This window comes from Salmo salar, chromosome ssa26 (assembly GCF_905237065.1).
Source record: "Salmo salar chromosome ssa26, Ssal_v3.1, whole genome shotgun sequence".
Lineage (NCBI taxonomy): Eukaryota > Metazoa > Chordata > Actinopteri > Salmoniformes > Salmonidae > Salmo > Salmo salar.
In genome coordinates, this window is record NC_059467.1 from 17230093 (window position 1) to 17249370 (window position 19278).

At 45.7% G+C, this 19278-nt stretch overlaps 1 protein-coding gene across 5 annotated transcripts in view; it reads right to left on the bottom strand.

Annotated features, from left to right (window-relative positions):
* LOC106587230 (SH2 domain-containing adapter protein F) overlaps window positions 1-19278 on the bottom strand; it is a 112402-nt gene continuing 93124 nt past the window's right edge. For 3 of the 5 annotated variants that reach the window (XM_014175420.2, XM_014175421.2, XM_045708198.1), the window contains 3 exons: window positions 7763-7940; window positions 7436-7555; window positions 1-1762 (listed from right to left, as the gene is read on the bottom strand). In XM_014175420.2, coding sequence (XP_014030895.1) covers window positions 1576-1762; window positions 7436-7555; window positions 7763-7940 — 485 coding nt within the window. In that variant the 3' untranslated portion in view covers window positions 1-1575. Of the gene's footprint in view, window positions 1763-7435; window positions 7556-7762; window positions 7941-16340; window positions 16508-19278 lie in introns of all 5 variants that reach the window. The other 2 variants (XR_006762165.1, XR_006762164.1) reach the window with 2 other exon arrangements.

Here is a 19278-nt window from a genome sequence, read left to right on the forward strand (position 1 = left end):
CAATTTTGAGGTGTGTATTAAATAATTCCAACAAATAGATGGCTTATGACAGACTGGAGGTCTGAGTTCATCCAGGAAAATGGAGTCCTCCGATTGGTCCATGGGGCTTTTACAGACAGTCTTTATGTGAGGCTTGACAATCCCATTGGTCACGAGACACCATTACTCATCAGTGTCTCAGAGTCAGAGTCAGGCCACAGAGGCAGTTGGACACATGAAGCAGAACTGACTAAAACACAAAGCGAAGCACCACAGTATATGAGGCCAGGCCCGGGGTATTCAAGCTCTGCGCAAACACGATCACATGGCAGAGAATAGTGAGGGCCGGATGCCACGAGGCAGGCCTTCACAGAGAGGAGTAACACATCTGTAATAAGAAGAATTACCCCAGAATAAATTACAGTCACAGAACAATCGTTGAAAGAAGCAGAACTCTAGAAATCAGCAGATCTAATCCGACTGATTCAACCCATGCATTATAAGGCATTAACCAAACATTTGTTACTGACATCACACAATTTCATAGTGACTATACATACAAATGCTGATCTGTAAAATGTAGTTTTAAAAAAAGAACCCAAAAACATTATCTGATTGACTGGTTTATGCAAAAACGTATTCTTAAACCATAGATGCAATTTGTTGGGAATCGGAGTCGCATGGTGGGGGTTGGATCAATATCTGCAATCCCATTGTACCTATTGATCTGCAGATTCACAAATGAATTTGATTTTCTGAGGTAGACAATGCAGGCATATTCCATTCTACCCATGCAAAGATATTCTACGATGGGGGATTGGGAAGGTAATTTAGCCCATTTTGATACTAGGCGCCCATCTCTGGCTCATTTAGCCAATGGTGCTACTGCTGTGTAACATAGTGATCCATCTATCAGTCTGCTGACTGTCAAACCAGAGCTGTACTTACACTGTCCTACCAATGGGACACCCGTGGTGAAGGATATCAGAAATTACAGTCCCAGGAATAGACAGAGACGTCAGTCTGTAGACCGTACAGCACTTAAACACTAAACTGCACTGACGGGGAAAGTATTCACACAGGGCAGGTTTATTGAGTTTGCCGGCCACTGTAGAGTGCCCATATATAACCCAACTCCAATACATTAATGTGCCTTGCCTGCTTCCTTTATGAAGGACATTACAATCTTTAGCTTCCCCTGACTAAATAAACACTTTCAGCATAACATGGAGCCAAATCCAATATGAACAGGTCTTGTGTGGAGGAGATTGGTACAGAGTGGTACTGTTGAGGAAGCAGCTGTGGGATCCGTGAAACAATGCTTGTCAGCAGATAATGTGTCAGTCAATAATGCAATGATAATGTTGTCGCAAATACAAACAAAAAGTTAATAGCTGGTCTGGGATCAGGTGGGTGATGACAGGTGAGCTGTGTTATCATCATCATCATCCCTGCCTCCTCCGCCAACTTGAACTCTGTCCTTCAGACCAATCAGACAGAAGGAGATAGGCAGAGCGACAGGGTTTCCCATGGGAGGTGGCAGGAGAGGGCATCTGACCCCTGACCCCTGTGTGACCTTTGGGGAAGGACGTGTCACTATAGTGTCCTGATGGCCACGGGGTAGAGCAGGGACATGTGCTCGGCCCCCTTGATGGGCAGCTTGCGGCTGGAGTAGAAGTGGATGATCTCGGGGACACTGTCGAAGGGACAGCTGTTCTGACCCAGGATGTACTTGTTCTCCTTCGTCCTCGACAGCTTCATGTGCATGAAGCCCTGGCTGCTCCTAGAAGAGAGAGAAAACAGTATTTCAGCTCTAAAAACGATGAATGCTTTATCTCCCAGCGGTACAGTGTGACAGATCATTCCCAGCCGATGCAGTACAGTAGGGCTGGTTTAGAACCCAGGTCACATACTGCGTGCTCCTATGTACAATAAGTAGAGAGTGCTACTAGTCTAATGAGCAGCCAGGAAGAATCACTTAGGCTACACCAGTTAATAAATGCAGAGCAAATGAAAAGCTCCCTGGGATGTGCTCCCTTCAGTATTTCTAGGGCTGAGCCAGAGCCTTGGATCTGTGTGCTTTACAGCTCTTAAGTAATCTCCTGCTCTGGACCCTTGTCTTAATGAGAAATGTGGCTGTATAAAACCCATTATGCTGCACTAGACAGAAGCTGCAGGGAGGAGGGCAGTGACACAGGCCTTTGATCACATAGAAGGAGAAGGAGAGGAGGAGTGGAGAAGAGGAAGAGAGAGGGATGAGAGAGAGGTAGATGGTGAGGTAGAGGGGGAGAAGAGGAAGATGGTGAGGTAGAGGGGGAGAAGAGGAAGATGGTGAGGTAGAGGGGGAGAAGAGGAAGATGGTGAGGTAGAGGGGGAGAAGAGGAAGACGGTGAGGTAGAAAGGGAGAAGACGAAGACGGTGAGGTAGAGGGGGAGAAGAGGAAGACGGTGAGGTAGAAAGGGAGAAGACGAAGACGGTGAGGTAGAGGGGGAGAGGGGCTAGCGGAAAAGTATATATACAATATTTAGCAGAGCAGGTGTCACCTCTCCTGTCAACAGAAATAAAACAGTGGAATAACAGCCAGACAGTGATGGACTGCAATGACTTCCTGTTCCCATAAGAGGGGAGTGGCATTCAAAGATGGAAATATGTTTTCTTATCCATTCTGCGTGTGTGTGTGCGTGTCCATTATCAGCAGAAAGCACAAATTGCTGGGCATCTTAAATGAGATGTCCATACTTCCCTTATCTTATAAATGCATTCAAAAAGCCTGAAGCCATATTATCTCACTAAGACACCAGCAGAAACAAAGCCATGGAGAGAACAACATTAGGATCAAGGGGAAATTTAACAGGTTCAATTAAGGGACAATAACCATTAAAAATGACATTTCTCAAAACATCAGAGGAAAATCCTTACTTTAAGTCAAATCTTTCATCAGTTCATGAACCAAGAGACAAACACTTTGTGTGACACGGTGAAACTAGTAAGGACCAATGCAGATGGAGAGTCAACAATAATTCTCTCATATCTTCTCTTCAACACATTAATGCTGTAGGACTGGCAAGTCACAGCCTTGACATGTATAGTTTCTGCACTAAAAGTATGGTTAGAGAGGGGGAGATAGAAGGAGAGAGGAGACGGAGAGGGGGAGACAGAGACCGTAAAAGAAACGAGGGAGATTGAGAGCATCTAGCGTGAGGAGAGGTGGATGATCGTTTTATAAGAGAGCTGAGGGAGACTGCAGGGTTTCTCTGCTGCTATAAAAGTGAAGTAAATACAGCCAGCTTCAGCCTCCTCCATCACTGAGCCTGATCAGCCAGCCAGCTCCTCCAGTTGAATACGTCTCTGTCATTACTAGGCTGTTCATCAAATCAAAGTTTATTGGTTGGAGTAGATGAGGACAGATATCTCTAGTCACACAGCCTGTTCACTGCCTACATTCCAAATTACACCCTGTTCCCCATTTAGGGCTTAGGCCAAAAGTAGTGCACTATATAGGGAATTAGGGTGCCAATTTGGGATGCAGTCACTGTGTAGCTGCTTCTTAAGCTGGGCCAGGAGAGGAGAGTCCACTCTGAAGGCAAAGTGTGTTTGATTCATCAACAGCTTGAGGAGCTAGGCCTTGGGTTACACGAGCACACCACTTAAAAAGCTAAACACATCAATAGGAACATTTTAAAAATCCCCCTAAGATTTCCTTCCCCATCAGCGTTTAGCTACGCTTATCGCGTTTCAGCTCCATGGAGACTCAGAGACAACGGCGCAACAGACCACTACTCACTGCTGTCTGATAACAGAAATGTAGGGCTATTTCTGACAAGACTGGGCCTTTTGTGTTTGTTATCTTATCCTATTTAGTTGTGCGCTTTTATTGTCTAATCGGGATTCATTTCCCTCTGGATGACTGGTGTCCTGTTCACCGGGGTCTATGACTTTCACTTGAACCCTCTCATCCTCACAGTAGAGAAATAGGCTGACAGCCATCATCGTTTATCTCTACCTCCCATATATTAGACTGCACCCTGAATGATGCTTCAATGTAATGAAGCCAAACTCACCCAACAGAAGATAATGATCCAGAAAGAAAGCCATGACCTTATGAAGCATTGTGGGACAGGAAATGTCTTGAATAGCTATTCTTCCGGTTTAATACGTACTGTGGCAGCCACAAACAGAGCGTGTCTGACTGGAAGGATTACGAACATGATCAGGACATGACCACACCTGTTCCTCGTGGTTTAGAGTGACTTTAAAAACAGGAATGTGGTTGGTGCTGCTCATTATAGGTCAACTATATTGTACAAAACACAAAGCTGTGTTGTTGTTGTGTTTCATTTGGGAACCATTCCAGTTGTGGTAATATCCAAGAACAAAACATGCATTAATAAAACGCATTGAACTGTGCACTGGACTGCACGCACACTGAACAGCACACTCCACAATAAACTGGGAGAGCCCGGTGTCTCTCACAAGAAAGACCAGGAGAGGACACTTTTCTGAGACACTTTTGCCTCTCCTGACACGAATTCAACTGCCAACGTGGAGAGCTTTTGTTGTTCTTTCTACAACTCCAAGGCTTTCTAGTTTCCCATGTGTTATAGCATCAACACATTTTGTTGCATAAATCTTTGTTTTCCTCTTTCATCAACGGTTTATTTTCTACCTCAGCCAGCCCGTAAACCCGGCTGTGTAAAACACCTCCCTGGGGGAGGAGGGAGAGCTACGCCTCTCAGAGACCAGTGAAAGGCTAAATGTGTTTTATGCACCTAAAAGACCACTCATCATCAGAGAGAGGAGGAGGAAGAGAGAGAGACAGAGACAAGGTACCCTCTCTCCCTGTCAAACGGCTCTCGAGACTCATGGTTAGTGAAAGTCTGGGCCTTCATCAATGATGCAAAGCACAAACGTGTCGCCGAATTGGCCCCATGAATATTTCAGCGGCTCCAGACATGGAGTATCTAAACACAGGGTCTCCAGCCTCTGCCACAGAGGTTTCAGCATCTGCCAACATGGAGTATCTGGCCTACACATTGGGTTTACAGCCTCTGACACAAAGGTTTCTAGGAAGCAGGAGAAGGAGAAGGCTCCAACATGAGCAGACTGAGCTCTGTCACCCCCTCCCCACTGCCGGCTCCATGAATCAACCCGCTGATTGTTTACTGGGTTGATCTGAATGACCCTACAACCTCCTCTGCTTCCTACCAGTACTGCACAACAAACACAGTCACGCTGGCATGACACAGGCACATGATCCACCACACACACCAGAGCGGTTTAGAAATATCTGCCTTCCTGCCTTTGCCCTCTGCCCTGTGTGGATGACATCTCCACTGATCTGTGCAGGAGGTCCAACAAAGAGAGTGTTGTAAACAGCCTTTTACACAACTATGATTTATGGTTCACAAGCACACAGACACGTAACAATTCATTCCATCACTCACTTCCGGGTAAGTGCCATTATTCTGGGATGGACATTGGTGGTCCTAGACACACTCAGAAGTCTACGCGTTTGAACTTTGAACTCAGATTCAATATGACTTTCTACTACAGTGACTGGCCATGGAGGCAGCCGTACTGACAGGGTCAGAGGTTCAGTGCTGCTGGCTGAAAGGTCACAGTGTGTGGGCTCTGACTGAGAAGGACAGCTCCTACTGGAGATCAACAACACTCCTCAGACACAGCATGGGACGTGTCCTAGTGGCCTCCCGAGTGGCGTGGCGGTCTAAGGCACTGCATCTCAGTGCAAGAGGCATCACTACAGTCCCTGGTTCGAATCTAGGCTGTATCACATCCGGCCATGATTGGGAGTCTCATAGGGCGGCGCACAATTGGCCCAGCATCATCCGGGTCTGGCCGGGGTAGGCCGTCATTGTAAATAAGAATTTGTTCTTAACTGACTTGCCTAGTTAAATAAAGTCACCCCAAACAACCCCAGCCCTGTCTATCCAATAAGCCCTACAGACAGTCCAGCCAATGGCCCAGCACTGTTTGTCCAATCAAGCCCACCAGTCTAATTCCCCGTGTGTGTCCCCTGGCAGGCTAGAGCAGAGTCCCAGAACTCTGGTAATGAAATGAGCAGTAAGTCAGTGTGAGGAGCAGTGGAACAGCTCTGGACAGCATCATCTCCTCCTGCCAGCAGATATGAGCCTAAAGCACACTGGTCCTCGGGACCAGTGTAACAGTATAGCTTCTGTCCCTCTCCTCGCCCCTACCTGAGCTCGAACCAGGGACCCTCTGCACACATCGACAACAGCCACCCTCGAAGCATCGTTACCCATCGCTCCACAAAAGCCACGGCCCTTGCAGAGCAAGGGGAACAACTACTTCAGGTCTCAGAGCGAGTGACGTCACCCGATTGAAACGCTATTAGCGTGCACCACCGCTAACTAACTAGCCATTTCACATCGGTTACACCAGCAACGGTTTTTCCTCCTGCTGCAACGCATCTAATCTATCGCTGACTTTATCGACAGATATGTGCTTTACTGTGAATAACAAGAGCACAAATGCCAGTTTATATCTGAAGAAAGGTGACAATAATACTGTAGAACTGTCTTCCATGGCCATAACAAGCAGTTATCCTCTCTGCAGCTCATATCAGAGGCACTTTCACTGCCCCTGTGGTGAAATGTTTTTCTCAGCCAGGTATTGCTGTGTGCTGGTGAAATGGCAGCCCGCTGACACTCATCAGTTGGCTGGCTCCCTGCGGTAGTGTGAGCCCTCAGAGCCTCTGAGTCGATGGGATGTGACTGCCCTGTGGAGGTGAATGCCAGCTGTGCAGCGAGACCCTTTAAGCTACCCTCCAGCCAAATGTCAGACCAGACTAAACAAATCAGGGCCTGTCCCCTGGACCCTCCGCTAGCCTGGAGACAGGTCACAGTCAGGGGGCAGAGGTCGGCTATGGGGGCATTATGAATTCAGTTCTGGGCAAGTCAGCAGGGCCAGAGATGTTCCCTGGTGGAGGTGAGAGGGGAGGAAGGGGAGGGCATCATGTAGGAAGGTCAGGGTTCTTAAAGGTGATGTGCATAACCATACTGAAGAGACAGTCAGCAGGTAGGTAGGAGGTGAGGAAGACTCCTGGAGGCAGAATAATGGTGCTGTACTGTGTGTTGACCTGGTACTCTATAGAACTCTACTCTATGATAACCCGTGAACACCCTCAGTGAAGTGTGTGTGTGTGTGTGTGTGTGTGTGTGTGTGTGTGTGTGTGTGTGTGCGTCATACTGTATATAGTGGGGTATTTATTATGGGGTATTATGTGGATTAAATTAAAATGGATTAAATCGAAATAATACATGTTGAATTCAGGCTGTAACAACAAAATAAGTCAAAAGAGGTATGAATACTTTCTGAAGGCACAGTAGGTGCTGGGTGGTGGTGAGAGGGTGGTGCGTCATCAACTGTACACTGATTACTTGTGTGTAGTGGACAGTATGTATGGGAAGGGTCTTACTTGAGTGAGAGGGAGAAGTCGTTCTTGCTGGTCTCACTGTTCCTCACCAGGTAGCTGGCCTCTTTACACAGCCTCAGCAGAGACTCCGCATCCGTCCTGCTGATCGCTCCATGGTACCAGCTACAGGGTGGAGAGAAGAGGGAGGATAAAACAGAGTTTCAAGTGGAGAAAGTGTCTTATCTAACATCAAAAGACAAATATCTCCACACAGCTCTACCTCAGAAGCACCAACACAAAAGTACCAAATCCCTAGAGAGAATCACAGGAATAGAATTACTACTCATTATAATTCTGTGGATAGAAAGACGGTAGGGGAGGATGACTTACAATTGGCTCTCCAGGGACATGGAGGGGTCAATGCGTTCCCCCAGAGCAGCACTGCAGTGGTCCAGAGAGCTCATCTTGGTGTTGACCAGACAGCAACTGGAGTGGATGCGAGGCGGACGCCCTCCTTTTCCCTCCTTGGTGGGCGACATTCTGGACTTCTCCACCCCTTCAAACTGGACTGTAAATGAAGGAGAGACCCGCAGACAGATATGAGTATCACAATATAACAGCATCTCAATAGAGGTCTTCCTGGAGACATTTCAAATATTAGCTTTGGAACATTGGACACCCCCCCTCCGTTTTTGTGAAAAGCTAAGGGACGGGCCTCAAGAAATGTAACCACTCAAATTCATAGAGCTATGGATGCAAGGACAGACCATCTATGACGTCATAATTACAGTTTTAACCATGTTTTGAGGCTATTCAGTGTTTGTTTACATTGTAAACAGAGTAAAAACAAGCTGATATTTTGGAGCCTGATGGTGTATGACAGTTGAACTAAGCTCATGACATATTTACAAGTTATATTGTTCAAGAATCAATGGGTATATATCATTACATTATAAGTCTAAAATGGATGTAGCAACTAAGGATTCTAGCTTCAACAATCTGACCGTTGAAATCCATCTTGTGTTTCCTGTACTCATCAATTATAAGCAATTGAATTAAAGTGGCGTTGAGTTCAGAGAAGCATGTGTTCAAAACATCAGGAATATCTGTGAAACTCTGAGCTGCTGTGACTTAATTTTCATGATTCCTCCTGGTCTTTCCCGGCTTGTATGCGCTGTGCTGCAGTGAGACGTGTTAATGAGAGGAGACAGCCATGCCTCAGTGTTTAAACACACACCCCACCACTCTGTACAACACATCCCCCTCAAGGAACTTCACAGATGAAGGCAGAGCGAGACAGAAATCAATCCAGCCACACTGTGTACACAATGCCAGACGGGAGGGAAAACACAACATGCACAAACTAGTCCAGGTTAATCATTGAGCAAGGCCTTGAAAAGTGCCAAGGTCACTAACTAGAGAATAGACAGGCTCCCTTGGAAGTTGGCACTTCTCAGGGCTTTGCCGCTCGGCCTGATGGGGGATCGGAGGTGATCCATCCAAATCGTGACATGACCCTGACAAAGTTAGAGGTCAGAGATTTGCTTTTAGACCAATCAGAAACAAGCTACTCAATCTCCCTATTTACACAGTCTGATGTGAGATCAGAGGGTGGGAGGGGACCAGGAGTAGAAGTTGAAACCTCAGAACTTCCTGGTAGTGGTCAGCGGTCAGAGACACTGACACAGGAGAGGGGGCTGTTTTACTCCACACCTCATTTCTGTAGTTGATGTCACACCATCCTTTGGAAAGAGCCTCATTTCCAGTTGCCTTGGCTTGCTACCCCCAGTAGTAAACTGAGGTCACCCTTCAACATCAAACACATTACCAGTCTGTCACTGCCAAAATGCTGAAGACCGCTTTAGGGCTTCAAGAGGAGTGGAGCAACATCAAACGTTGAGACTCTGATGGAAGCAGTTCATTTAGCATACTCTTAGTTGTGATTGCATGCCCCCCGCCACCACTCATCTCAAGGGCTAATCTCACTCCAGGCCTGGGTTTAACTTCACTGAGTGGATCGGATCGGGACAGACAGACAGACAGAGACAGGCAGACAGACTGCAGGAATGTCCACCAGAGCTGTTTCCAGTGAATTGAATGTTAATTTCTCTACAACAAGCCACCTCCTATTTAGTTTAAGAGAATTTGGCAGTATGTTCAACCGGTCTCATAACCGCAGACCACGTGTAACCACGCCAGTCCAGGACCTCCACATTTTACTTCTTCACCTGCGGGATCATCTGAGACCAGCCATCCGGACAGCTGATTAAACTGTGGGTTTGCACAACCAAAGAATTTCCGAACAAACTTTCAGAAACAGTCTTAGGGAATCTCATCTCATCATCCTCGCCAGGGTCTTGACTTGACTGCAGTTCACTGTCGTAACCGACTTCAATGGATAACTGCTCACATTCGATGGTCACTGGCACACTTCACGGCTGAATCCCGGTTGAATCCCGGTTTCAACTGTACCAGGCATATGACAGACAGCGTTTATGGCGTTGTGTGGGCCAGCGGTTTGCTGATATCAACATTGTGAACAGAGTGCCCCATGGTGGCAGTGGGGTTATGGTATGGGCAGGCATAAGCGGCGCACAACAAACACAATTGCATTTTATTGATGTCAAATTGAATGCACAGAGATAGCGTGACGAGATCCTGAGGCCTACTGTCGTGCAATTAATCTGCCGCCATCACCTTATGTTTCAGCATGATAATGCACAACCCCATGTCGTAAGAATCTGTACATAATTCCTGGAAGCTGAAAATGCCCCAGTTCTTCCATGGTCTGCATATTCACAAGACATTGGCATGTTTGGGATGCTCTGGATCGACGTGTACGACAGCATGCTCCAGTTCCAGCCAATATCCAGAAATTTCGCACAGCCATTGAAGAGGAGTGGGACAACATTCCATAGGCCACAATCAACAGCCTTATCAACTCTATGCAAATTAGATGTGTCGCGCTGTATGTGGCAAATGGTGGTCATACCAGATACTGACTGGTTTTCTGATCCATGACCCTATCTTTTTTTTTTTAAGCCATCTTTGACCAACTGATGCATATCTGCATTTCCAGTCATGTGAAATCCATAGATAAGGGCCTAATGAATTTATTTCAATTGACTGATTTCCTTACATGATCTGTAACTCAGTAAAATTGTTGAAATTGTTGCATTTGTATATATTTTATGAATGAATAAATGTAGATGTCTTCTAGAAAACAACCTCATGTAAATGCCTGACATGCACAAATAGAAGCAATTAACTGTCTGTCTGATGCTAAGCTGCATACTGAACAGCAAAAACCTATTCTAAGCATCCCTGAAGCATGCACAGCATGTGCTTACCACTGGCAAAGCTACATCATACATACATGATCATGTTGTTCCACCAGTGACCACCAGGGGCTCCCCTTAACCTAATTTCTATAGTTCATGTGAATAATAAGTACTTATTTAATTTAATAAATTAGGCTGCGTTTACACAGGCAGCCCAATTCTCATGTTTTGCCCAGATAATTGGCTAAAGATCTGACTGGTCAAAATACCAATTTGTTCCAAAAATAAAAAATATCTGAATTGGGCTGCCTGTGTAAACACAACCTTAGTGAAACATTGCTCTAAAGCTCAAACCAGTTCCATGGCTTGGCTATACAAAATTAAAATTATACAGTTTTTGCACTAATACATAGTTGAGTCTGAAGATGACTCCCATTGTACAGTATAAATGAGGCCAAATTATTTGTTTTACTAGTCTCCGTTGTTCCATAAAAGTCAAATATGGAGGATATATTCTCACACATCCGTTTCTGTAAACGGTACAAGTAGCTTCCTTTGTATATGTTTAATGTATATGTGTGTGAGATAGGGTTTCCATGGAGACTGACCGGGTGGGAAAAGATGCGTGTTTGCAGCCCCTCACCCTGTCAGCCAGGACACAGCCAATCTGTAGCTCTGCAGCAAACCTTCCCCTGAGTGTACGTTTGTGCAATAATGTCAGAGAAAGAGACAGTGGGAGAGGGACTGCTGTAGTCTATATATTTCATTTCCTCTTTAATGAAACAAAACCCTATCTCTATAAAAAACAATGTCCCCTGTATCTCTGAAACATTGGAGGCTACAGAGGGGAGGATGGCTCATAATAAGTGGCCGGAACGGTGCAAACGGAATGGTATCAAACACCTGGAAGCCAAGTGTTTGATACCATTCCACTAATTCCACTCCAGCCTTTACCATGAGCCCGTCCTCCCCAATTAAGGTGCCACCAACCTCCTGTGCTCTGAACGTATATGTGTGTGTTGGTGTTGGCTATAGGAGTGTGTCAGTATGTGTTGGTGAATGTGAGAGTATTATCAGAACACGAGGAGTTCCCATGTGAGGAAACTTTCGGTCAGCTATCTGTCATCACTGTGGCAGACAGAACACGCTCCGATGCTATCAGCTATCACATACCAGTACATGACATTGGCAATGTCTGTCTCCATTCCATGTCTACGGCTATGAAGAAATATGAACCAACACTAAAGTCTGTTATTATTGGTTTGATCGTGATAGTTTAGACTGACGTTCACCTGAGCCCTATTCAGTGCTCTCAATCCCACTTTAAATTATGCCTAATACTAATTCCTAAACACCTCAATTAAACTCTGACATCTACAGTAATATCAGATCCACAAGGAACCAGCTCAATGTGATTAAATAATTGTTCTTCTCTTGCTTTTGACTCCTCCACCTAGGCCGGGTGAATGGCTATCCTCAGCGGCATTCACCACTCAACCTCTACCGTCAGAACAGGCCTTTTCAGAGGCAACGCACATAGCTTCAAAGAGGCATTACTAAGGAGTGAGCCACTAACAACAACTAAAAAGCGACCATTTTATTTGTTTGAGTGTGAAGAGCCCGTGTCTTCTATGATTGCCAACCGTCTCCCCCACAATAGCTGGAGCGGTATTATAGTTTGGCTGATTCCTGGCGATACTCAGCCCAAACTAATTTCCTTTCATTCTCCACCTCTCACACTCAGGACAGACAAGAGGAGATTGAAGAGAGGATTGGCACACAGGTAATGAGCCCTGGGGGGGCAGTTAGAGTGATGGAAGGACCCACGCGGACGCACACACACGCCATTCTGTGTCTGTGTCTGCCAGCCTGTCTACACTACCTGTATTGTGGCGTGTAAAGCAGAGCAAATGGAATCTCGGTATCAGATTGAACCGTCAGTCAGACGGTGATGGATGGTTGAAGGGCCCACCCTCTCCAGCCTTCCACCTATCTCTACAGGCTCCCAACAAAACACAGGCTGCAGGGATGGAGGGAGGGGGATGGAGGTAGAGAGGAAGGGAGATGGAGAGAGGGAGCTGATTGGCTGGGACTTAGATAAACGCAGGCCACAAAGGTCAAAGGGACATCTAGAGGACCAGAACATGCCTAGAGCAAAGCAGAGCAGAGAGAAAGCGACAAAGGAATCCAGCAAGCTGAAAACCACTCACTACTGGCTCCTCTCACTGAGACAACCACCCACCTTCCACACAGCACATTTACTAATTAAGCCAGCTAATTAATTCTCATTTACTAATGGTACTTCCATCAAAAGAGTGAGTTCATTGGTCAGTGGGGAAAGCTTGAGATCTACTGCTGTATTATAGGGTTACAATTAAGATTTCCAGCTTGACATGTGAAATGATTAACAGGTCTGAAGGCTCATTGAAATGCATGGCACATTGTGAGCATCAAGCCATGAAACCATACAAGGCCATGGGAGAGAACGAGCAGCTTGTAAAACCACTGCTTTCTGTTGACATCCAGAGAATATTGTGCTTCGGGAAGTCGAATAAGGATCTGTTGAAAGGATTATATAGAAACACATTTGCTGAGCCCAATGGTCTTGTTCTCTGATGAGTTCAACATCAAGGCATGTTATTTTTCTATCTAATCCCAAAAACAAAGGAACAATCCTCCAAAGGCTTAAAAGCCTGCAGATTCCTTGAACAAAAACGAAATCTGGATATCTTTAAATTACACTGTTTTGTATTCTAGTGAGACAAAGGGAGGAGAAGGTAAGAGAATGGCCTGAACACCCAGACAATGAATTCACATCAGAAAACAAAGGCAAAAGCTCTTTATTACGTCCAGACAAAGGACTCTGTCTTCTATTTATATGTAGATGTACTGTCACGGCTGTCAGGCAATATTTAAATATGATAATGATGTTGAACTGGTGAGACAGGTTCTGTTGGGCTGTACCGGGCGCTGTTCCATCCAGGTCCATATCACACAGCTAATCATAATGACCCTGGTAACACTTGTAACCTGGAGACCTGGCTAGGGCCAGGAGGAGCAATGGCTTTTGCCCCTAACAACAGTTCTAGGATCAGATTAATTACCCTACACCCAACTTTAACCATTAGGAGGATGTCAAAACATCTGACCCTGTAGCAGTGGTTAGGAACAACTTCTACCTACTCTTACTATGTCCTCCTGCTTGAGTGGAGGCCTGCCTGTAGCCAGAGGCGGCAGGAGGTGAGAGGCATGCAATTGTACTCACAGGAAGGTCAGAGAGCCCTCCACCCCCAGTCTCTATATCCAACATCTGACCCATGTGATGTAGTGGGAGTTCAGACAGAGAGAGGATCCTCTTTCAGCCAGACGCCACACTGAAACCCACTCATATCCCATGCATGGGGGAAGTGGAGCCATTCCCAAGGCATTATGGGGCATAAATCAGACATCTGCCCTGTCCTCACCCTCAGAACACAGACAGCTCATTTTACTGGCCCACTCTCTGGTGGAGGGAGGATGGCTCATTGTACTGGTTGGAATGGATAGAACAGTATGAAGGACATTAAACACATTTAAACCCCAGTCTCCACTGGTCTCTCTATAGTAGAACACCACCTCTACACTACCAGGGGAGTACAGAGCCTCAGCCTGAGTATTAGTTCTGCTAAACATGGTCCCTCTCCTCCCTCTCCCTGGATAATTAGTTACTGATTGTAGAGCTGTGGGAAAGCTGCAAACATTGGCAAACACATGGAGGCTTCATAATTGGAAATGGACCAAGACACTATTAATCGAATCACAAGCAAGTCTCATGTCACAAGGTCCATGTCTCAAGTGAGTCTCAAGTAGAATGGGTCGAGTCTTGAGTCAAGTCCAAGTCGTGCATTCTAAGAGGAAGTCAAGTTGAGACACGTTTTTTTTAAGTCAATTTAAAAATGCATCTATACATGCGATGACTGCAAATCTTTGTCTATTTATTGAGGCTACTAGACAGCCCTTTTTATAATTCTGTCTACAACACATTTAGATGTAATTGTGAAATAGGGATCTTGTAGCAGTCGTCAGGGCGTGACATCAGCAGAAGGCAAGGCAGGTTGACGTGCTCAGAGTGTAGATTTATTTTACAGGTCTCAGGGATTCAATGGTGAAAGCCCATATCATACAAATATACAAGTAGAGTTACCAAATATACACAGCCCAAAAGAAATAGCTTCTGTATGAGGCATAACCTGTCCTATCTGAACGGACATAGGTAGCGGACAAGACAGTACAGCCTCCCCTTGAGAAACCAAATCGAATCCATCTAACAGGAGCTCAAACAGGTACATATAAGCACTTGACCACTCCCAGGACCATACAATTACCCAATTGGCAATTACAACAAATAAGCTGGTTCTACAATGTAAAAAGCAATTTCCACATCCATTGTTACATTTCTACATTTGTTTTTAATCAGACTTGATGATTATTAATTTCATCACCATTCATACATGAGAAAATAGTTGATCTTATTCAACGTACTGTCTCCATAGCATGGCGCCCAGGCCACGTAGCCTTTTCTATGCGCACTGGGGCACGCTCCTATTACGCACAACCAGAATGACAGAGACATGCAGTATGGCACACGGAACTCGGACATAACCCGGGAAATATGAACAAAAGAAGCCATACATTGAACTAACTAAACAGAACTTCTACCACAGGAGTCTTGAGAACGTTCATGTGCACAAACATCGCGTCCACTCCAAGGGTAAGAAATGGTATGATAAATGAAAATGGTTTTTTTGCAAGGGCGATGCTGCGGCTGTCTCTTGCTGCGTGTTGCATAATCCAAGGAGACTCTGCCATAAAATGAGTGACAAAACGTTACAAAACCTGGCCAGATCATTTCAAGTCATCAGTCTCAAGTCAAAGACGAGTCCCGAGTCCAAGTCATGTGACTCAAGTCCAGAACTCTGGAAATAGGGTTATTATTTGGTCACCGAGCATTATAAGATCAAGGTCAAACACTTTGTGCTACATGGATGTTCTCACCAAAATAAAGAGTAGTAAACTTTGGGATTTGAATGGGTTCTTAATAAAGGGTTTGAGAGAATGATCTATAAAGAGCAGTGGGCAAGGGGATGCTTGCCTTGGAACAGTTATGCCTCTGTTGACAGTAGCATTATGGGTCACCTACACTTCCAATTACCCATTCAGAAGGCAATTCAGCACCATTAAAATTAATGAGCCTTCGTCCACACAACCTGGCTAGTAATAGTGATTTTCTGCCATATGTAATCCAGATGGAAAAGGGCAGTTATTACAGAGATAATGTGAACCGCCAAACTGATTTAAAGATACTGTAGAGCTGATCAATCACTTCCTCCTCACTCAATGAGGTCACACAGTAAACGGCTGTTACTGTTTTCATATGTTGTCATAGTGAATGGAATGTTGTCTTACAACTGTATGGTATGTTGTCGCCCATGCAATTTCTCTACTTTGTCAGACAATGACAGTTCACCATTACAGTACCCTATCAGGGAACAGGAGGAAGAGGAGGATGAGCCATGGAAATTAGATATGGTTATGGATATGGCAAGAGAAAGAGGCACGGGGACATTGTTGATGAGGGTAAGGGGCGCTGGATGAGACTCTCTGATGGTGGTGGGATGGACAGACAGGACAGGGACAACAAAACCCACCATGGTGGTGCTGGTCACAGGCAGTGTGTCCAGGGGAGTGCTGGGCTGGCTGGGGGGGGCAGAGCGGGGGGTGACTCCACCCCCCTCCAGCAGCGCCAGGGCAGGACTGTGGTTGAGCTGGCCGACAGGAGGGGGCCACGGCAGATCCTTGATCACTTTAATCTCTACTGCAGGCAGCCCAGGTCACCAGGACGGGAGCAAGAGGGAAGGAGTGGAAGAGAGTGAGGTAGAGCGAGTGAGAGAAGAGAGAAAACGTGAGAGAGATAAAGGGATAGAGGCAGAGAAAGATACAGAGAGAGATGAAGGGGAAAGGGGAACACAGAAGAGAGCAGAGTAAGAGAAATGCTGGACAGTAGCATCCCATGCAGGTACAGGTCAGGTTAGTATACCACAGCATAGTCAATAGAACAGCAGGGAAACCAGGAGAGAGCAAGACTGAAAAGGAAGGAGTATTAGTTTACCTGAGAGAGACAGACTGTGCTCTTTGACCTCTCCACTTTGCCTCTACATGTTTCTTTGACGTTTTACAAGGAGTCAACCAGTGGAATTTTCAACTGCAGGTCAGAGTCATTAATTACGCTCCAGGTTTAGCAGGGAAAGTGGCTGAAGAGAGCTACTAATGAGGCTTTTAAAACACAGAATCAAAGACCTGAGCATGACTTGGCTAGTGTGAATAGCCTCACGGACAACACAAGCTCTGGTATGGCTCATAACTGAGTTACAAAGTCTGAAACTGCCTCCACAATAAGATAAAGGGCAATATACAAGATTCTCTACTGGTGCCTGACACAGTGGAATCCATTGTACTGTAATGGTGGGGGGGCACCCCACAGACCTAGCCCCTCAGTAATGTATCGCTCATGTCCAGATGGGGTATTACCAGAGTAAATCGAGTGCTGGTACGCCGGCCCATCTTTCACTGGGAATGGCCCACTTGTTTAATAGCACAGGAGGCTCGATAAATAAGGGGATGGGAAGGGGAGTGCATTTCCCTATCCACCAGGGAGCTGCTGGTCTGTTTGCTGCAGTCGCTAATAAAGAAACATGGTGCACCGGGAAACATGACTGGCTGTGCAGGAGGGAGTTCTACAGCCAGGAATGACATGTTGCCTGTCAAGTCTCATCATTCTCTGGATAAACAAATAGAGTCCTGATGTTATGTTTCATCATTGAATTGCCCTCATATAATAGTAGTAGAAGCAGTAAGATGCATTGTTGAAAGTAGAAAAAAAACACACCACAGAATGCCTAGCTCAAATACATTCCGGTCTAACCATTGTCTCAAAAACAATGACATTCAACCCCTATTCCAATGGATTCTTTACTATCCTCATGCCAAGTAAGCCATTCATTTAGAATCACCCACCCCAGGTGGAGTGACTGCTATTTCCACTGCTGATGAAAAAAACACAAAAAAAGCTGGGAAATTGCTCACTCACGCCTGTCTGTTGCCAGGTTTTATAGGCTGCTAAACTAGCTTTTATGCTGTGAGTTGAACGGACACATTATGGACTTGTCCTTGTTCTGGCCTGCAGGAAAAGGCTGGGGTGCAGAACATGCTAATGAGGAGGGGGGGGGGGATCAGCTCAGCAGATGAAGAGGGGAAACAGAGAATATTATTTTGGACAAGCAATTAAATACCTCAGCCTTAGTGCTGTTGTGGCAGGGTGAGAGTAATGTGGCAAGGGCTCACATGAGGATGGAGTCCTTACTATGAATGGTGTTCTCGGAATGAAGTTTCCTTACTTTAATGGTGTCCTTTCCTCACTATGACAGCCAATGGGAGAGAGAGTTATCCCTGGTTCTCAGACAAAGGCAAATAAGACAGAGGTATAGGGTTGGGACAGAGGTCAGAGCACTAGCAGCTAATATAATAACTTCCTGCCTTGGGATGCCTCACCGCTGAGCGCTTAAAAGTCTAATTCTCATTTCACATTCCAGGTTAGCATGTAATTGTTTTGGGAGTAGCCGGCGTTGCAGTGTTACGCAGCCTTGCTCTGGGGATGTAAAGCCCACTCTTACAGGTCGGTCTCAGCTTAGCTCAGCTCTACACAGATGCACAATGCAATAGTGGAGGTGAGCTGTCACACAGCCACTTCTAAAAGAAAGGTAAACTGATTCAAGTGGCAGAAGTACAATGGCAGTCTTCAAACCTCCAGGTGTCTGATTTTTCCCTTACCCTATAACCTGTTTCAATTTTCTGTCAGCCCAAGGGCCTTTTCTGAATACATTTTGGCTTGGATGTTATGTTGCGGCACGAATGAGTGCATCTTAAGGCCTCGACGCGTTGCTCTGAGACACAGTGTGAAGTGACCTGCCTGGGACTGGGGAGCAATGGGGGCCAATTCTTCATCCTAATTTTTCAGGCTGAGGTGATGAGAGAGGCTGAAACACAGCAGAGAATGCACAAAGACATTTGCACTCAAACATCTCTGGAGCCTCTATCACAGTCTATCCAAGTCACACATACTGCGTAGTACTGTGTGCCAGATAGAACAGTCTGTGTGTGTATGACTGGGCTGGCACAGACAGGCATCAGGTCCTTTAGTTGGTACTGCCTCACCTTTGACATGTCCCCACAGTGATCCATGTGTTTTGCTTTGGGAAGAGGTGAATCATGGGTAGAAGGTTGTTCTCTTACTCAGTATGACATCCCGTGGGACTCCGTGACAGTGGAGGTGCCTTGAGCATTATGAGGAAGAGGAAGATAAAGAGCCCAGTTTACTCTGCTCTACACTGTCTCTCTCTACAACTATACAGTCCATTCTACCAATTTTCAGGACCTTATCTCTCAGTCAGGATGAATGTTGATGTCTCCAGGGCATATTGGATGGAAGCAGCAGACCCACATGAAAAAATACTATAGTATTCACTGTAGTGTTTTTGCTGACTTTAATGTAGTATTCACTTTAGTTAACTGTAAATACTACAGTATACT